The sequence below is a fragment of the Pteropus medius genome, unplaced genomic scaffold (genome assembly GCF_902729225.1).
Source record: "Pteropus medius unplaced genomic scaffold, Ma_sr-lr_union100, whole genome shotgun sequence".
Taxonomy (NCBI): Eukaryota; Metazoa; Chordata; class Mammalia; order Chiroptera; family Pteropodidae; genus Pteropus; species Pteropus medius.
Genome location: NW_024344434.1, coordinates 1041185 through 1063012, shown reverse-complemented (window position 1 = coordinate 1063012; position 21828 = coordinate 1041185). Strand labels below are relative to the sequence as shown.

At 40.5% G+C, this 21828-nt stretch overlaps 1 protein-coding gene across 1 annotated transcript in view; it reads right to left on the bottom strand.

Moving 5' to 3' along the window:
- SCTR (secretin receptor) overlaps positions 1 to 20646 on the bottom strand; it is a 78990-nt gene extending 58344 nt beyond the window's left edge. The window contains exons 1-2 of the mRNA XM_039872676.1: positions 20241 to 20646; positions 5088 to 5208 (exon numbers count right to left, since the gene is read on the bottom strand). Coding sequence (XP_039728610.1) covers positions 5088 to 5208; positions 20241 to 20327 — 208 coding nt within the window. The 5' untranslated portion in view covers positions 20328 to 20646. The remainder of the gene's footprint in view (positions 1 to 5087; positions 5209 to 20240) is intronic.
- Positions 20647 to 21828: the final 1182 nt, after the last annotated feature.

Genomic DNA, 21828 nt, shown 5'->3' with positions numbered 1-21828 from the left:
CCAAACAGAAAATCGATAAGGAAATAACATCTTTAAATGACACATTAGACCAACTGAACATAATTGACATTTACAGAGCCTTCCATCCCAAAATGGCTGCTTATACATTCTTCCCTAGTGCACAGGGAACATTTTCAAGGATTGACCACATCCTGGGACACAGAGATAGCCTCAACAAATATAAGAGGGTCGAAATCATACCAACCACATTCTCTGATTATAATGCTTTGAAGTTGGAGATCAACTGTAAAAAGAAAGTGGGAAGAACCACAAATACATGGAGATTAAACAACATGCTACTGAAGAATGACGGGGTCAGAGAAGAAATAAAAAGAGAGATCAAGAGATATATAGAAACGAATGATAATGATAGTACAACATATCAAAACTTTTGAGACACAGCAAAAGTGGTGATAAGAGGAAGGTTCATATCTTTATAGGCCTATCTCAAAAACAAGAATAAGCCCAAATAAACAACCTAATACTTCATTTAAAAAAACTAGGAAAAAGAAGAACAAATGAAGCCTAAAGTCAGCAGAAGGAAAGAAATAATCAAAATTAGAGCAGAATTAAATGAAATTGAAAACAAAACAAAAAAAAAATAGAAAAAATAAATGCAACAAAGAGCTGGTTCTTTGAGAAGGTTAATAATATTGACAAAGTCCTGGCTAGACTCACTAACGAAAAAAGAGAAAGAACACAAATAAACAAAATCAGGGATGAAAGAGGAGAAATTATGACAGACATTGCAGAAATACAACATATCATACAAGAAATGAAAATGTACATAACACCAAATTTAATAACCTAGAAGAAATGGACCAGTACATAAAAAAGAAACAACCTTCTTAGACTGAATAAAGAAGAACTGGAAAATCTAAATAGACCGATGAGCAGTATAGAAATTGAAACAATCATCAAAAACCTACCAAAAAGTAAAAGTCCAGGACCAGATGGCTTTACCAGAGAATTCTACCAAACATTCAAAGAAGATTTAATACTTATTCTCCTCAAACACTTTCAAAAAATCTAAGAGGAGGCAATACTTCCTAACTCATTTTATGAGGCCAATATTACCCTGATACCAAAACCTGGTAAAGATACACAAAAAAAGAAAACTACGGACTAATATCTCTCATGAACACAGATGCAAAAATCCTAAATAAGATACTAGTGAACTGAATCCTAAATGAGATACTAGTGAACAGAAACATATTAAAAAGATTATACACCATGATCAAGTGGGCTTCATCCCAGGGGCACAGGGATGGTTCAACATATGTAAACCGATTCATGTGAGACACCACATAAACAAATTAAAAAATAAGAATCATATGATCATATCAATAGATGCAGAAAAAGCCTTCAATAAGATATAGCATCTATTTATGATCAAAACACTTAACAAAATCAGTATAGAAGGAAAGTACCTTAACATAATAAAGGCCATAAATGACAAACCCTCAGCCAACATTATTCTTAATGGTGAAAAACTAAAAACCTTCTCTCTAAGATCAGGAACATCGCCGCTGTTCTTCAATATAACATTGGAGGGTCTAGAGAGTGCAGTCAGGCAAGAGAAAGATATAAACGGCATCCAAATAGGAAATGAAGAAGTCAAACAGTCACTATTTGTGGATGACATCATTCTCTATATAGAAAACCCTAAAGACTCCACAAGAACACTAAGCAAATATAGTAAAGTTTCTGGATATAAAATCAATGTTCAAAAATCTATAGTGTTCCTATACTCTAATAATGAAGTGTCAGAAAAAGAAGTGGAAAAAATAATTCCTTTTGTAATTTCAACAGAAAGAATAAAATACCTAGAAATAAATCTAACAGAACATGTGAAGAACCTATGTAATGAAAACTACAAGACTCTATTAAAGATACAAAGAAAAAGAAAGATATTCTCATTCTTGGATTGGAAGAATCAACATAGTAAAAATGACCTTATTACCTAAATCATTGTACAGATTTAATGCACTCCCCATCAAAATCCCATCGGCATTTTTTAAAGAAATAGAACAAAAAATCATCAGATTTGTATGGAAGCACAAAATGCCTTGAATTGCCAAAGCCATCCTGAGAAAAAAGAATGAGGCTGGAGGCATCTCTCTGCCTAACTTCAAATTATACTACAGAGACAATAATCAAAATGGCATGATATTGGCAGAAAAACAGACACAAAGATCAGTGGAACAGAATCAAGAGTCCAGAAGTAAACCCATGTTTATATGGGCAAATAATTTTTGACAAAAGAGCCAAAAACATACAATGGAGAAAAGATAGCCTCGTCAATAAATGGTGCTGGGAAAACTGGAAAGCCACCTGCAAAACAATGAAACTAGACTGCTGTCTATCACCACACACCAAAATGAATCCAAAATGGATTAAGGACCTGCATATAAGACCTGAAACAATTAATTATATAGAAGAAAACATAGGAACGAAACTCATGTACCTTGGACTTAAAGAGGATTTTGTGAATTTGACTTCAAAGGCAAGGGAAGTAAAAGCAAAAAGAAATAAATGGGACTACATCAAATTAAAAAGCTGCTGCACAGCAAAAGAAACCATCAACAAGGTAAAGAGATAACCATCCTAATGGGAAAATATATTTGCAAGCAACGCCTCTGATAAGAACCTAATATCCAAAATATACAAAAAACTCATACAATTCAATAACAACAAAAAAACTATCCAATCGAAAAATGGGCAGAGGACCTGAATAGACACTTCTACACCAGAGGACATACAAATGGCCAACAAACATATGAAAAGATGCTCAACATCACTAGCTATTAGGGAAATGCAAATCAAAACCACAATGAGATACCATCTCACACCTGTTAGAATAGCTGTAATCAACAGGACAAGTAATAACAAATGCTGGAGAGGATGCGGAGAAAAAAAGAACCCTTATACACTGCTGGTGGGACTGCAAATTGGTACAGCCACTATGGAAAACAGTATGGAGTTTCCTCAAAAAACTAAGAATTAATCTACCATATGTCCAGCAATCCCTCTACTTGGTATGTACCCCAAAGACTTGAAAACCCATATCCAAAAAGATATTTGCACACTGATGTTCATAGCAGCATTACTCACAGTGGCCAGGACATGGAAGCAACCGAAAATGCAATATAAAATCCTCTTTAAGTCCAAGGTACATGAGTTTCATTCCTATGTTTTCTTCTATATAATTTACTGTTTCAGGTCTTATATTCAGATCCTTAATCCATTTTGGATTAATTTTGGTGTGTGGTGATAGACAGCAGTCTAGTTTTGCAGGTGGCTTTCCAGTTTTCCCAGCACCATTTATTGATGAGGCTTTCCTTTCTCCACTGTGTCCTATGATAGATGATTGCTTAAAGAAGCTGTGGCACATATATACAGTGGAATATTACTCAGCACATATATACAGTGGAATATTACTCAGCACATATATACAGAGGAATATTACTCAGCACATATATACAGTGGAATATTACTCAGCCATCAGAAGAGATGATATACTGTCATTTTCGACAACGTGGATGGACCTCGAGATAATCATGCTAAGCGAAATAAGCTAGACAGAAAAGTTGAAAATCACATGATATCACTTATATGTGGGATATAAACCTAAAAGCAACAAATGAACAGGACAAACAAAGGGAGACTCGTGGACACGGACAATAGACTAGTGGTTACCAGAGGGTAGGGGGAAGAGGGGATGGGGGAGGTGAGAGGAGTTAAATATGTGGTAACAGAAAGAAATCTAACTATGGGTGGTGAACACACAATGTGATATGTGTATGCCTTACTGTTGAATTGTACACTTGAAACTACTAGATTTCGTTAAAATGTCACCATAATAAAAATTTAAAAAATTTAAAAAGATGTACAAATTGGTAGTTACAAAATAGTCATGGAATGTGTATAGTATATTATAATATTATAGTCCATAATATTGTAATAACTATGCTTGGTGTCAGATGGGTACTAGATTTATCAGGGTGATCACTTCATAAGTTATATAAATGTCTAATCACTATGTTGTATACCTGAAACTAATATAATATTGTATATCAACTGTGATTTAAAAATTAAAAATTATTTAAAATTTAAAATAAATGGAATTATACAATACATGATGTTTTATAACTGGCTTCTTTCACTTAACACATTTCAAGATTTATCCACGTTGTAGCATATATCAGTACTTCACTCCTTTCTAATATGAAAAATATTTCATTGTATGTACACCACATTTTGTTTATCCAACCATCAGTTGACAGACACTTAGGTTGTTTTCACCTCTTGGCTATTGTAACTAGTGCTACTATTATGTGTACAAGTCATTATTTGAGCACTTGTAATGGATCCTTTTCTTAACGCAACCCATCCTTGCCCTTAGATGAGGGAAAACAAAGAACATAAGTTAAGGAAGGGACTAGAAATAAAATTAACATTTAAATATCAAATTAGTACCATTTAAAGTTTTGATTAGTAACAACTATATTTAAATTAATAATGTTCAAGAAACACCTGTATTTAACAAACCTTATTTCTGTTTCATTATAATTCTGAAGTAGACATTATCATCTCCATTTTATAGATCAGGAAACCAAGGTTCAGGTTAAATAATTTGTCCATCATCGCACAGCCAGTGAGTGTCAGCCAACATGGGGTTCCTGGTTTTATTTTTAATTTTGTTGAACTCAGTCTGCCTTTCTGACTACCTCACTCATTAAACTAGCAGTGGAGGTGAGGGAATGGATGGGAGTTACACTACTTTGACAAGTAATTCTTACCAAACTCTTACTTTGGTGAAGTCATCATGCAGAAGCTAATGGTAAAAAATCACTGGCTGTGTGCACAAGCCCAGGGAAAGGAAGAGTGGTGATGAGCTGGCTTTTGGGGGTGTGCATAGACTGATCACCAGGATCACTCTAGACCTTTCCCTCCAGCAGGTTATCTGAATGAATAAAGTGGTCCAGCCCCTCATATCCCCAACCTGGCCCAGAGGACAAGCTTCCTCTGACCCAGTGGGACTGGACAGAATCCACATCAAGAGTAGACTAAGGTGGGCTATGTACCTGGGGCTGGCTGCTCCATGCCCAGGTCTCCTGTCTTCTCTTTGGAGAGTTCCTGCAGGCACTGGTCCTGTTCCTCCCACAGCACCTGTAGCACATCACACAGTCGAGGGAGGGTTCTGACCTGCAAATCCAAAATCAAGAATGTTCATCGTCGCTACTAAGTTGATTTTGCCACATAAGGACTTCCTGTGATCAAGAACGAGGCTGGACAAGGGGGATTCAACATCAGGGAGGCAAAGCCGCTGCCTGCGAGGATCTCCTAGTCTATAGTGAGGTGCAGGCAGCCAGCCCTGGGAGAGTTTAGAACAACAATCTATAGCTTGTCCACTGCAAGTCTTGCCCTTAAGTTTATCAAGGCTTCCGAGTCCAACAAGTTATTTGCTTTCTGGATAACTTTTGATTAGCCTATAGGTCTTCATGTATTCCACTCTACCTGTGTTTATTTCTGAGATTTTGAAAGCTTAGTTTGGTTCAGACAAGGACTTTGAAACCTACACATAATCACTTCCCTGTCCCACAGAGGAGAATGTATGTACGACCCAGACCAACAGCAACTGCAGGGAGGAGGAGTTCGACAGGAGGGCTGAGGAGGGACTGACACAGAGTCTTGGTTTCCTAGCTCTTTCTAGAGTAGATTTTTAAAGCATATATTTCTAAAGCATAGATAGCATCACTCTTTCATTTGTGCCTGAGACTTGATAATGTTGTGAGTGAATGAATGAACAACTGAAAAGGTCAATAAATTGAACAACTTTACTTTTTAAAAAAAATTATTTATTTTCATTAGTTTCAAGCATACAGTACATTGGTTAGCTATCTATATAGTTCGTAAAATGATCCTCCTAATTGCTCCCTCCCTCCCCTGACCCTCCACCTAGCCAATGTATTAATGCTAACTGCATTCCCTACGCCATGCTCCCCATCCCCATGACCATCCATCAGCTACTAATTTGTACTTCTTTAACTCTCCACCCCATTCTCCTAGGCCCCCAAACTCCACTCCCCTCTGTCCATCACCAAATTGTCTACTATATTTGTAAGTCTGTTTTTGATTAGTTTGTTCTTTTCATTCCTTAGATTCCGCATATAAGTGAAATCATATAGAGTTTATTTTTCTCTGTCTGACTTAAATACCTTTTAGGTCTATCAAAGCAGTATCTTTTTCCATCCCCTTCCTTTTAGTCTGTGTGTGTCTTTTAATCTGAAGTGAGTCTCTTGTAGGCAGCATGTGTAGGGGTCTTGTTTCCTTATCCTTTCAGCAACTCTCTCTTTTGGTTGGAGCACTTAATTCTTTTCCATTTAAGGTACTTATTGATAGGAATGTAGTTGTTACCATTTTTTATTCTTGTTTTGGATACATATTTTTTAAAGAAGTCCCTCCAACATTTCCTGTAATAATGGCTTGGTGATGATAAATTCCTTTAGCTTATTTTTTGTCTGGGAAGCTCTTTATCTGTTCTTCAACTCTAAATGATAGCTTTGCTGGATAAAGTATCCCTGGTTGTAGATCCTGGGTCTTCATCCTGTCTAATATTTTTTTCCAAGCCCGTCTTGCATAGTTTCTTTTGAGAAATCAGCTGCCAGTCTTATGGGTGTTCTCTTATAAGTACCTATCTGTTTTTCTCTTGCTGCTTTTAATAATTTTTCTTTGTATTTAACCTTTGGCATTTTAATTATGATGTGTCTTGGTGTGGGCCTCTTTGGATCCCTGGTTTTGGGGATTCTCTGAGCTTCCTTGGGTTTTATGTCCATTTCCTTCACCAGGTTAGGGAAGTTTTCCATTATTGTTTCTTCAAACAGCTGTTCAACATCTTGATTTTCTTCAGGCACTCCACTCAGACAGATATTTATTTGGACCCTTAATAGTGTCCTATATGCTCCTTAAATTATTTTTATAGTCTTGGCATCTTATGTCTTTCTATTCTGATTGAGTGTCCCTGGATTTCCCATCCTCTAGATAGGCATTTTATCCTTTTCTTTATTCACTTTGTTTATTACTTTGTTTATTCCATTTGATATCCTTCTCATCTCAGATAATGTGTTCTTCATTTCAGACTGGTTCCCTTTTATAATTTCCATTTCTATTTTTTATTTTTTAATCTCTTTGTTGAAGTTCTGGCTGAATTTATCTATACTTCCCAAAAGTTCATTGAGCGTCTTTATAACCAATGTTTTGAACTGTTTACATCTGTTAGATTACTTGACTCCATTATATCTGGATCTCAATTCTGTTCTCTCATATGGTCTCTGCTTCTTTGTCTTCCCATTCTGGCTGCCTTTCTATGTCTGTTTCTATGTGGTAAGCAAAGCTCCTAAGTCTCCCGGTCTTATTAGTTTGGATTTGTGAAGTAGGTTTCTAGTGACACAGTCCTGAGAGGGGTTCAGCTGCAGGCCAAATTTAGCCCAAGCCTCTACCCCTCCAGGGCCACCTGCCAAGATTCAGCAAGCAATCCACAGATGCTGTGCTTATAGTTGCCTCAAAAGGCTACACCAGAAACCGAGGCCAGCTGCCTCCAGTGTGAATCTAGGCACTGCTCAGCAAGGAACACCTGACTTGCTGAGGATACACCTGGATGTGGCTTAGGTGAGGCCCAAGTTGGGGGAGTCGGGGTTTCAGGGAATCCTCTGGGTGGAGCAACCTTTGTTATCTAGTTTGATGCGTCTCAGTTATGGCGGTACTGTGTCCATGCACTGGGAGCGGGGAGGGCTCAACAGGGAACAATGGATACCGCCGGCACTTCTACCGAGCCAGTCTCAGCTTGGCTCTCACTCCAACAATGTCTCCTTGTAAGTCCTTGGTGCCCACTGCGTGCAGCAGAATCGGCACTGGTGCTCAGAGCAAGCAGGTCCGTTATCTCTAAAATCCGCTTGCGGACTCAGCCCCTTTAAGAGGCATCTGCCGCTGCTGCTGCCGCAGCCTCCATCTCACTCAGCCGCTGGAGACCAGGCAGCCCCATGTCCTCACCTGGTCCTACCTTCTGCCTTTGCAGGGTGATTTCTTGGATTTCTCCCTAGTTGTATGGTTTGTTATCCCAGGTGATTTTTCCTTGCTGCTGCTCCTTGTTTCTGTCATAACTTTGATTTGGTCGCCAGAGGGATGAACAGAGCCTCTATCATCTACGTCATTTTTTTTCCTCCTCTAACTACTTTGCTTTTTACAGAGTATGGAATTTTAATATTACAGATTATTTTTACATACACTAATTATTCAATTCTCAATTGAATTCTTTATAACTCTATAAAGAGAAACAGAAAGAGAAATAAAGGCCCACGGTGGTTAGGGAATATGACCAAGGTTGTACACTCATGGATCTTGATTTTAGAAACCAGCTTTCCAAAAGGTCAAGAACCAGGTATTATACCTCTGTGTCAATGCTAGACTAATGCTCCGTAGATGTAAATCCATCTGAAACTCATATTAGTTTCTGAAGGAGAATAGAGAGTGGAGCCGAAATCTCCCCAAATTTGACATGATAATTAAACTTATGAATCCAAGGTGCTGAATGAACTATTGATACATGCACCAACCTCCAGAGAAGTATGCTGAATGAAAAAAGCCAACCCCAAAAGGTTACGTACTATATGATTTCATTTATGTAGCATTCTTAAAATGATAAAATTATTAAATGGAGCACATATTAATGGTTGTCACATTAGTGGTTGTCAGGAGTTAAGGAAGGGGTGGGAGTAGGAGGGAAGTGGTTGTGATTATAACAGGGCACTATCAAGGATCCCCGAGTAATAGAAATGTTCTGTATCTTGACTGTATCACTGTCAATATCATAGTTGATCAATCAAATCCTAGCTCACTTGAAAACACTAAGAGAGAAATAAACATTTATTTCTGTATGCCACTGAGATGTTTGTGATTGTTATGCAGCATAGCTGACGGACATAGAGTGGAAAATAGATTCTAGAGGGGCATCAATGTGTGTAGATAGGGAGTGAAGTTTCCCAAAAGTGGGTGGCAATTTGCACTGTTGGGGATTGAAGAAAAGGCTATTCCAGCAAAGAGGACTCTGGAGAGCAATGAAACAAGATAAGAAATGAGAACACTTATAATGAGAACCTCCCTCTAAGAAAAGTTCAACTTCCTTGGTATTTTTCTCTGGGACTATAGAAAAAATAATAATCAGAGGAATGTTTAACTCTTTCTTCTCTTTCTACATTTTTTTTAATTTGTAAAATATACATAACATAAAATTTACAATTTTAAACATGTTTAAGCATACGATTCAGTGGCATTAAGTACATTTACATGTTGCACAGCTATCACCACTATCCATCTCCAGAACTTTTTCAGCATCACAGCAAAAACTCTGTCCCCATTAAACATTAACTACCCATTGAACACCCTGCCCCTCAGCCCCTGATGACCTCTATTTTGCTTTCTGACTCTATGGACTTGCCTATGCTATGTAGTTCATATAAGTGGAATCATACAATTTTTATTCGTTTAGGTCTGGCTTATTTCACATCCATGTTGTTGCATTTATCAGAATTTCATCCCTTTTTAAGGTTGAGTAATATTCCATTGCATGTACATATGACATTTTGTTCATCCATTCATCTGCCGATGGACACCTGGATTGTTTCCGCCTGTTGCCTCTTGCAAGTAATGCTGCTATAAACATGGGTGTATAAATTTCTCTTTGAGTCCCTACTTTTTATTGTTTTGTGTATATACCTAGAAGTGAAATTGCTGGATCATATTGTAATACTATGTTTACTTTTCCAAGGAACCCAGACTATTGTCCACAGTAACTACACCACTTTACATTCCCATCAGCAATACACAAAGGTTCCAAATTTCTTCACATCTTCATCGATCCTTGTTATTTTTCTGTGTTAATAATAGCCATCCTAATGAGTATGAGGTGGATCATCCCACATTTCTTTAATCCTTAATCTTTCCATTAAAATTTAATAAACCAAGATAATTTTGTGTGGTAGTGGTATGCCAACAAAAGAAGTGTGGGACAGCGACAGTATTCTGTGGAAAGGACTGAGTCCATGGCTTCTGGATGGTGACCAGCAGTGAAGGAGGCGGGCCCCCAGGGTTGCTGGGAGTGGCTGGGGAGATTGCGTGCGTGTTCAATGGAGCAACCATTTGGTAGGCAAATGCATGGAAAACAAGCCCCTTTATTATCTAAATTAACCTTGAGAAAGGGAGGAGAGGCTGATATTTAGTAGCTATATGTACATATATATATATTTCTATATATTATTAAATATTAATATTTAATTCTAGATTAAATTTAACAGTATTAAATATAATTTTACTTAAAATTCACGTGAGAAAGAGACAAGGGAAGATGAAAGAATTGCTGAAAATTTATATATTTTCCTCAAAACAAAAGCTATTAGTCCTTAAAAGGTCCCTTTAAAGTCTTTTTAATAAAAAATACTGAGTTTGTATAAATACATTTAAAAATTTTTTTACATGTAATAGTACCAAAGTATCGATAATGAAAAATAGCTGTTCCCTTACTTAAACTTTACCTGCTCTCCGGAAGGAATCCCTTTCAATTCTTTTTAGCTGTTTATTCTCATTTGTATCTCTATATTTCAAAATTAAGTTTCTATACAGCTATTTCTTGGTTTATTAATTTGAGGCATTGTCCAAAACTTTCTATTATGAAAGATAAAGATTTAGATGCTTGTAGATCTCCCCACATTTACTCCCTTCCTCATATATTATATATCCTCCTCTTGATTTAATTTTTAAATGCATGGTTTATATTTATAAGGACTTATTTTGACTATGAAATATCATTTACTGCTGTGTCTAGTCATGTAAAATGATTATGTCTCTTCTTGTACATTTTATTTTTTCCTGAGGTCAATAATTAGTTTTACCTTTTGTTTCATTTTCTATGTGTAGCTAAATTTTCCAAGTATTCCAACAGCTCCGTTAAGACTTCTATCAACAGTTTTACCTCTGGAGACCTCTCTCCCACAATCCTTCCTCTTGTTTCAGTCTGGGCCTGATACCTGGCTGTGGTTTGGGGTATCCTCTCCCCGACTCTCCTGGTTAGGGTTCCATTTCCTAGATTCCATGTCTTTTTCTTTGCTTTACTTTTCTGTTTTACAGAAGCACATTCTCTAGTAACTTCCTAAGAAAGTATATATAGGAGGTAGATTTTTTAATCTTTGCAGAAGTGAAAAAGCTTTTATTAATTTGATTAATTATCAAATTAATAATTTGGGTAGAGAATGCTAGGTTAAAAATAATTTTCCTTCTAAATTTTTAAGGCATTTCTCCTTCTCTTTTCCTGTGTTGTTGATAAGAAATTTATTTCTGATTCCAAATCTTTTGTCTAAGATTTTTGTTTTCTCTCTAGAAATATTTAGGATTTTTCTTTGCTTTTAATTATTTTAAAATTTCTTGAAGAAATGCTTGTTTTTTCACTTATTGGTTAGATATTCAGTGGGCATTTCTAACTGAAGATTTTTGTTCTTCATTTCTGGGAATTTTAAAAATAGTTATTTATTTTATTATTTCCTCCTTCATCTTCTCTGTTCTGCCTTCCTGGAATTCATATTAGTTGGATAATTGACAACCTGGATCCATCTTCTGATCTTCACCTTTCTCTACTCTTCTACCATTTTGTCTATGTGATCATCATTCTGGCATATTTCCTTGACGTTACCTGTTGTTTCCTAATGAATATTTCCTCAAAATATTTTTAATTTCCAAACAGCGTTTCTTAATCTCTGATGATTCCCTTTCCATAGCATCCTCTTTTCTACACTTCCTCTTCTTTACTCCAGCATCCTTTTTAAAGAACTGTATTTCAGGATATTCGTTTTGTCACGTATTTTAAGTTTTTCCTCCTCTCTGCATGGTCTCTGTTTCCTCTAAGTTCCTTGCTCCTGTTTGTTCATTTCCACATTAGAGGCCTTCCTCAATGTCATATTTAAGCTTGAAGCACTAATGTGGCCCTTGGAACTGTTGTGGGTTTGAACCATTTGTTGACTGGTAGCCTTCACTGTAAAATAATCCAGCCGTGAGGGACCCACAGTCAGGATCTGCAGGGTATTTCTCCTCTGTGTCTGGGGCCTTTCCATGGTACCGCAGACCAACTGGACAGTTTCTCATGAACGTCCCGCCCACCCACTGCAGGCAATTGAGTTATTCTTTTTCCCATACAGCTACCACAATTTCATTCACATTCCATTTCCCAAAGGTTTCTTGAAATCTCTGCTTCCTTGTCATCTCTTGTCTTGTTCTCTTTGACTTTGTGGGTTTATACGCTTTTGATTCCTTTACTATCATTTTAAGAGCATTCCCAGGGGAAGAATAGATAAATACATGTGGTTAACCTGCCATTTTAAACTGTAAGTCCTAATGTGATATTGCGATATAATGAGAAATATATATTTGGTCTTTGTCTCTGGTTCCTTGGCACAGTGTTCCTAAACCCTTGTAATTTCATAAGTGATGGAACGAGAGGAGCATCTTTTGTTTTAATATTTGGTCTTAGTCCCCAGCTCCTCACACAAGAGCTTCTAAGGCCCTTGGAATCTCCAAAGTGATGTGATGAAGGCTAATAAGATGATTGGTGGCTGAGGACCTCTAGATGGCTTCAGGTTGGGGGCTGGGGACTTCTTTTGCAGAACTATGGAATTGATATCTGCCTATGGCCATTCTGGGTGGATTCCACTTTTTTGTATCCCATCTTTAAGGTTCAGTTTTGGCTTTGCTAGGATATTAAAAATAATAATAATTATGATGATTTCTTTTTCTTTCTTTCTTTCTTTTTTTTTAGAAAAGGCACTTAAGTTGTAAACTTTATGAGATTTTGCACATCTATTATGTCTCTGTAGGGAGTGTCACCCTCTGTTTCTCGCTCGGCACCAAATCATGGCTGGCCCACTAGAGTGAACAAGTTCACACCTATTTAATGATTATGACTAGCTTGAATCGCCCCTTTCTTTGGGAAATTTTTTTTAGATGGTAGACATATTTTGAGGTATCTGCTCAGCCTATCAGCTATCAACTTCTCCCTTAGAAGGACCCTTTCATCATTAGGTATGTTGGTTTATGTTATGATGTCCCATCTCACTAGTGGGGCCAAGGGAGGAAACCTTACCCAATCTGAGACACTCTGCTTTCTTCTCTTGGATATTTGGTATTGATATAGCGAATAAGGTCAATCTCTCTTATTCCTAGAACATGTAAACTTAGAAGCTATGGGGCAGTTATATACTATCCTTCAAGAAGCAACAAAAAAATCCAGTCTGCAGAGAGAGAGAGAATAATGGAGCAAACCCCAAAATAAGAGAAGAAAGATGTCAAAAGAGAGTTCTGTAACCTATGTTAGAGTTCGATTTTAGACTTTTAAATCTGAAAAGGTAAAATCTAGGAGAAGATATAAGAACCCATTTAATTCTGAAGAAGGTTAAGAGATTCAGCATCACTTTGCTTGCCTGCCAGCTTGAGACTGGAAAGAAATAGTTTCAAGGAGGAAAATGAAAAGGAAATACTAGTCTAGTTTATACAACAAAAAATAAGAAGAGAGAACTCATTTTATACGACCAGTTCAAAACACATTTCAGCAAACTTTTATTGGGCACCTACTATATGTCTAGCAATCTGCTCACCACTAGGAACACAAAGGTGAAAGGGAAGTGGCTCCTGCCCTTGAAGCTCATGGTCTCTAAGGGGGTCCAGGCAGGCCCATGGCCAGAATGCATGGCAAAGGTAGTAGCCAGAACATGGTGGACCAAAGGTAGCAGCAGGAAACTCCCAGGAGGTAGCTCTGTCTTTTAGATAAGAAGTGAGGAAAGATTGTTGTACCAAGAGCAGCAACACCCAATAAAGAAGAGAGCCCAAGCATGACAGTATGTAAGCAGATTCTGTAAGAACAGGGGGTGGATTGAGTGCGGGGTGAGAGTATGGGACAGTGTGGCTCTCATGCCTCAATAGTTTGAAGAATAGGGAAAACAAAGAAAAGATAGATAGGCTTGGGATTTGTGGTAAGATGACTTTGGTTAAGGAAGTTTGGATTTATGACAAGGTAGGACTGCCAAGGAAGATTGTATGGTAAGCATGAGGAGAGGAAGGGCCAAAGACAGAGCCTAGGGAGTGATTCTTACAGGCTGAAAAGATGGAGCCTCAGGAGGAACAGTACGAGAGGTGGGTTGGAAACCAAGAGACTACAAAAGGAAGCCAAGGCCGGGCGAGAAGAAAGAAGAGAGTGTCCTGGCACCAAATGTCCCTGAGAGGCCCAGTCCCATATTCTACTTTGCCCAGTTCAGGTGTATGCCTGCTGTCTCAATGTCATTACTCATCTCTCTCATAAATCATGTTGTCGCCCTAGGTAGGACCATGACTGAAAAGTGTGTAGTGAATGTGGCAAAATGAAGGCCACTGGTGAGACTGATTTCAGTGAATGGCGTGGTGGGAGCCAGGTTGCAGTGGGCTGAGAAAGGAGTGGAAGTGGGGGCGATGATCATGGATGCTTCTTTCAAGAAGCTCGCTAGCCAGGGGCAGAAGTGAAACTGTGACAAGAATGTTCTTAAATGATGAAGATTGAGCACCATGGCTGCATTGTGTCATCTCAGGACAGAAGTCTCTAAGGATGATGGCGACAGGGATCAGGAGCACAGGTATAGGGACCAACTGTGGATAGGAGTACAGCCTTTATTTCACTCGAATGGTGTTATGGACCAAATGTTTATGTCTCCCCAAAATTTGTATGTTGAAGCCCCAATGTAGCTGTATTTGGAGTTGGGCCCTTAAGAGGTAATTAACCCATTTCCTATTTGGAAAAAAGAGTGCAGTCCACTGCCAGGGTTAATTTAATTTTATATAAACACACATTGAGGCTGAAGCAAATCTGACTGGTTTTCAATGCAAAAATAAAAAATAAAATCTGTTCTTGGAGCTATTTCTAAACAGAATTTATCTCTAATCCCAATGTAACAGAAATGTATATGTAAATTGGATTCATCAAATGAATCTTCAGGTAACAACTGTTCAAAACAGTGTTAACATCACTCGTAAGAATGTTACATTTTCTAGGATTTGACGTTTTCAGTGATCAAGAATTACTCTATTTTGTAAATGGAAATACCACTACAAAAAAACAGAATGCTATAAATAGCATGATGTCATTTGTTTTCAAAGACTATCAATATATTAGAACAATGTGAAAATAATAATAAAAGCGAGATATTTTGTGGCAAACTTTGGGGGTAAGGTTAGGACTGTAATCCAAAAGTTATATTGGGGTATACACTACAGCCACTGGCAAGTATTCTCAGGGCAAATGGGAAATGGATTAAGGTTAAATGGGGTCATAAGGGTGGGGCCCTGATTGGATAAGATTAGTGTCCTTATAAGAAGAGACATTAGAGAGCTCACTCTCGGCACCTGCTCAGAGGAAAGGCAGCCATCTGCAAGCCAGAAAGAGGACTCCACCCGAATCCAACCCCGATGGTCCTTAATCTGGGCTTCCAATCTCCAGAACTGCGAGAAAATAAATGTCTGCTATTTCAGCCCCCCAGTCTGTGGTGTTTTGTTATGGCAGCCCAACCCGACTGAGACAGAAAGGAAAAGAACAGGAGGGTATAATTTAGACAGACCTATGAGATGTCAGTCAGAGGAAGTTCATCCATGTAGTCTTGACCCTCAGGAAATGGGAGGCAAACCCATGTGTTGAAAATGAAAGGGGAGGTAGTAAAGCCAGGAATTTGAGAAGTCACATGGATATCAGGGAGAGCCTCTGAGAGTCAGAGGTGAGATAACTGATGTTGGACATGTGGGGATTCTGGAGAAGACACTAGAAAACTCAGGAATCCTGGCAGCATGATGGTCCAGAGGAGACGATCAATCAGGGACACCCCTTTCCCAAATGTCCTTTGGAATCTGTCAGACACAGAATGGTGAGGCTGGCTGAGTCCCAGGACATTCTTATTTTCTGAAGCTCATAGAACACTGTGCTCTCTGTTTGTAATGTAAGCAAGTAGATAGGATCTGAGTGTTGTGGGTTTTACCTTGGGCTTCACATTGTCCCAGAGCCTGAGTGAAGGTCAGTAGAGAGACACTTCAGTTGCCTAAGAGCAGGGAAGCAGGGACCAAATCAGGGGCCACTGGATGGGGCCACTTTGCTGGTAGAACTCTAATCTTGGATATTAAAACTGGGCTTTCGACAGGAATATCAGGAAGAGAGTTATGCTCTCTTGGCATGAGATGTAATGATGGGGTGGGGATAATGGGGACAGGATGGAGAGAGGGGAGCTCAATGGGAATGCCGAAAAGGTGACACCAAAGCCAAGAGAACTCCCCTAGACAGTCTGGAAAGTGTATCTCCTGTTTGTTTGATTTTGTGACCCCAAGCTAATCAAAAAAATACTGTGTAGAATTTAGCATTTGTTTTATAAGCAATTAGATTTGTTTTATGTTTTATAAAGCAACTAGTTAAACTGAAATTAATGTTCTTTTGAGGTTTAGGAGAGGCTTTTATGACAGCCCCCTGGGAACTGGAAACCAGAGCACGCCTCTCTATGGGAGCAGATGCATGCGCTGGTTAAAAATACCTGTGTTTGAGTCTTCATGCCACCATGACCAGCTGGGTAACCTGAGCAAATGGCTTCAGTGTTCTCACCTGCACAATGGAGGTACTGATTATTGATGTGAGAATTAAATCAGATAGTGCTGTGAAGGACTTAGTAGACTGCTTGGTGTGAAGTAAGTACTCAAAAGGAGAAAACTTTATAATCATCATAATCCACATTAATTTTAGGGATAGTAAAAATTTTTAAAGAAATCCACAAATACTTCCTCAGAAAATTAGAAAGTGATTTTTTTACAAAAATCCCAGTGAGCCTATTCTGAAGTTATCAATAGCCAGCTCCTCGGGTGGCCTTTGAAGGCCTTCCCAAAATTCTGCTCACAGAGCCACCATAAAGCCTTTCAGCCTCTGGATTCAGATGCACTACAGGAAGGGGCAGAACCAGCACATGCTGGAGGCTTCCAAGTGCCAGACCCCATACGTAGAGTTTTTGTATTTCTGAGCCATCAACCGGGGAGGAACGGGGAGAGGAGGGGTAAAGTGGGAAGGGAGGGTGGAAAAGACCAAGGAAGCTATTCCCCATGGAAGTCTTTTTATCTGGTTTGAAATAGGTTTCATCAGGTACATCTGCTTCCATCCTCCGACTCAGATTCCCTGTCACCAACCCCACTGCCCTGAGTCCAAGAAACAACACTGATTATTAGCCCTGTTAATGCATCTCCCCTGAAACATGACAATCTTTAAGGCAATCATTCTTAACCAGGGACAATTTTGCCCTCCCTGTCTCTCAGAGGACATTTGGTAATGTCTGAAGATGTTTCTGTCGTCAGAACTTTGGAGAGATGCTGCTAGACATCATAGAATGCACAGGATACACAACAAAAAATTATTCAGCTCCCGTCTCTCTACCCTGTCCCCATTATCCCCACCCCATTATTTCCTCCCATGCCAAGGGAGGGCATAGCTCTTGTTAAAAGGGCTTAGCTCATGGCACCCCTTGTTGAAAGCCCAAATTTAATACCCAGGATTATAGTGTCAAAGTTAAGAAACTGTGATTGAAGGAAAAGCAGTCCCATACACCTGAACTCACTAAGGTTATCAAGTTGGCAGTTTGCCAGAGGCTTAAGAAGCCCTACCTTGAATAACTAATTCTCCTTTGCTTGACCCATTTATATACAATTTTGTAAGCAACGATTGCTTTCGAGGTGTCATTCTTTATTACTTGTTGTTATATGAAACTTCCACAACTTAAGACAGTCCCTATGGGTATCATCATTCATTCATTTATTCATTCATTTGACCAGTACATACTCATTGAGTTCCCTCTTATACTGTGGTGGGCTCTAGGGATAAAGGATGAAGAAGATTAAAACTCAATGCTCAAGCTTGAAGTGTACGTATTGGGGTGCAGGGGAGGACAGATGTGCAAGTGAATAATTACAATACTGTTCCAAGTAAAAGTCCTCATGAGATACATGGGAATGGGGGTGACAAGGGAAGGTATGGTAAGCATTTCCTATGGCAGCCTCAGAAAACTGCCCCATCAGCCATCATCAGTTTTTGGTTTCCACTTGCAAGGTACCCTCCTGGCACCTCCCTGTATGGAAAGGCAAGGGGGTAGGTAGTGACAGGCAATTTGGCCTTAATGACCCTCCGTTTGGAAGATGCCTATGATCTTCCTCAAAAGAGAGCCCCAAAAGAATAAAAAATTGTTTGAATACCCTTAATTTCAAAATCAAATGTCTGACCACTCAGTCACACAGAAGGAAAACAGGGTATCATAGGTTAGAAAAAAATGCCAAAGTAGATCAAATCCACTCCTAGTTATTAAAGGAGTTTTCTACCAAGAAGCGGGTCTGAATAAGCCCATTAAATAACCAGGAGACCAAGACTTACACACAGGAAACTATCCTGTAATAATACAAGGCAATATGTGAATGTATGAAAATGACATGTAAAGACAAGGGATGTAATTGACAAAGCCCTGAGTGACTGGGAATCAAGAGATCTGGGTTCTAGTCCCAGCTCTACCACTAACTTGCAGATTTGGGGCAGGTCCCTTCTCTCTGTGGCCTCAGTTTGCTCATCTGTAAAAAGAGGAAATTGGACCAGAGCATAATACAGCACCCTTCCAAGGCACACTGAAGACTTCAACCAAGTGAAGGCTCTCATTTTCCCCTCTGCTTATTCCTGAGATAATATGAGATTCTCCTTGAGATTAAAATGTAGGTTGAATCTCAGTCCTGAAGCCAGCTACCTGTTGATTTCTTCCAACAACCTCAGGGTTACTGCAAATATTTAAGAAGGAGGCTGGGAGGGCCACAAAGAGGAAACTATTGCCTCTCTCATTCCTGGGCACTAATAACACACCTCTAGGCTGTGTTTGGGTTTGAATTCTTCCCAATGCTCCAAGAGGCTTTCCTCCAAATTGGGAGTTCAAATTAATGAGTAGGTGCTGTTGCTCTAGCACCTTTCAACACCAGCACTAAGAGGCTCCAAGTTTACAAGGGAGCTGAGAACAAGATCCCTAATTTCCATTCTTTCAAACTGCTGCTGCTGGCATGTCATGGACTGCCAGAAAGATGGGCCTCTCCTGAGTGTCAACACTCCCATCAGCTCCGGGAGCAGAGGTTTTTCTTATGCTCAAACAAGAGAGGACTACAGGAGGGCAAAGGCATTGGACACTGGGAAGGACCTTCCCAGGGTAGAGATTGGAGACTCAAAATTGAGTCCCTAAATGCTTTCCCTGGGGAATTTCTTGGGACAGAGTCCTTGGAGGCTGGAGGGAGCAGTTTGGAATGTAGGTGGGAAGAAGTAGTTCTGGAATCTGCACCTCTCCATACCCCACCCCCGCAACCCCTCTCCATTCCTTCCATCCAGCTGGTCTAAGTGCAGCTCCTCTCTTCTACATGGAGAGGCCTGTGATTCCTAGGAGTTTCTGTGGGAAATAAAAAACGCTGCCTTCTCTTTTCTCTTCCAGCTCCTCCCTGGACCTGGTTTGTGGAGACAGGCTGCTCCCTGGAGTCCCTAGGCATGCAGACTTTGAGGAGCCAAATCCCACCAGAGAGAGTGGGGAGGGAACTGTAAACGGCCCCATCACAGACGCGGAAGCTACGGGCTGAGCTTTCTTTCTGTGGTTTTCCTATCTGCAGCCCGGTGTGTGTGAATGTCAAGGCTTTGGGGGAGACAGATGTGGGTTCCAATCGTCTTTTCTTGGGGCAAGATTTTTGGTCTTTCCGAGTCTCGGTTTCCTTGTCTGTAAAGTGAGGGTGAAAATACCAACCTCGTAAAGAGATTATGAGGTTTCAGAGGAGTAATGGAGGCAAGGTGTCCAGCACATAATAGGCACTGCCAGGGCAGACTCTAGAATTTTTGTCTACGAAGGCCTTAGAGGCGCAGCCCGGAGGAAGGAGGGGAATGGAGGGCAGAGGATTCATCTGAGAGCTGCCTTTGCGTGGAGCACACATTTTTATTTTGAGGGGAGGGAACCCTCTGGAGAGAGAGATTTTTGATGCGTAAGACTGGGGTAAGGGTTTCCACACCTCAGTGGAAGATCTGGGGATCTTCTGCCAACCCCATCCCGCGTGGACCTGACGGAGGCCCCCGGTCTGCGGAGGGGCGCGGTACTCACGGTGTGCGCGGCGCCCGCCGGCAGCAGCAGCAGCAGCAGCAGCACCAGCAGCCGCCTCAGGGACGGAGGTGGCGAGCAGAGGCTCATGGTTCTAGGCCCGCTCCCCGCGGGAGCCCCGACGGCCGGCCAACCCAGCTCACCGCCCGCTCCTTAGCTCAGCTCCCTGCGCCGGGTCTCCGGCTCCAGCCAGCCGCCGAGCCCTGAAGAGCCATTGATGGTTCTGCAACCCGAGGCAGCCTCGGGACTGCGCCTCCTCCGACGAGGTGGCCGCACGCTAAGTCTCCCGGCCCATTGATAATACGCGGCGCTGCGGGCGCTCCTCCACCCAGCCTGACTGGCTGGCTGGGAGCTGGCGTGCAGGCTGACGGGGAGGAAGCGGAGGGAGGGCGCGGGGGGCCTGAAGCCGGCTCCTGCAGGCTCGGCCCAGGGGTGGAGGAGACCGGGAGAGGGCACGCTGGCTTAGCTTTTGACGCTGCAACACTCCTAAGTCCGGAAAGAGCACTCAGCCCTCTCACAACCTTGCTGCGCGCGGATGGGCAACTTATGACACCTTTTTAAACCTCACTGTTTTCAACCCTAACGATACATCTAATAACACCCATCTTCGGGATGAAAGAAGGCTGTGCTAGTGTCCTGTGACATAGCGGGTGCTCAGTCAATGCCTGTTGCATCTAGTCTGTGGGTGGGGCAGCTACCTTGGACTTTATTTCCGATTTCCACTTTTTTTTCCTTCGCTATTAAAGTTATATTGGCCCATTTTGGAAAGTTTCGCTCGCATGAGCGCCATTACCTGTGGAAGTCTTCGATAATCAGATGGACCAAGCAGGAACGTCTGGTCCACTTGGACAGTTGAGACTATGCTGAGGATGAATCATCCGGAGGCTTCGTGCTTCTTGGTCTCTCTGGAGGTTATTTAAACATTTCGCATATATTTCCAGTAGCGAGCTCAATCTGAGTCTGAGTGCACAGATTTCCTGGATGATGGTATTTGGCTTTTGAACACACACACACAAAAACCCTCAGATGGCTCTTGGATACCCAATTTTTTGTTCCTCTTCACTGCTGCCTACTCCCTTTCCTCTTGTGTCTCCTTTTATCTTGACTTTTCCCCCAGGCACTTTAAACACGTCAGCTCATTGAATTTTTCCCCCAAACCGATAGGTAATATTATACAGGTTTGACAGAAGGTAGAGGATCAATAACAGGTCCAGATACATGTCACTTAGAAGTCAGATGGGAGAGCCTGGATCTGCACTACCATGGCGGACTCTGATTCTCCGTGACTGACTTTTGGTCACATTGCTAAGTGGCTGTTAAAGTAAGATGCTGTAGCCCTCAGCAGCCTTCCTACCTGAAGAGGCGATTGATAAGGCGAAGTTTGTAAATCGCAGCAGAAATTAAAAGGGAAAAAATGTTTTCAGCTCCCAGGAAAAGATGTTTTCAGCCACAGTCAATACTCGATACATGTCAATTTAAAGTTAGCATAACCACAAACTCGCTTTTAGGGACTTTCACTATAGAAATGCTCACCCAAGGGCCCAATGAAAGATGTACAAGAATATCTGTGGAAGCACTATCATGGTAGTAG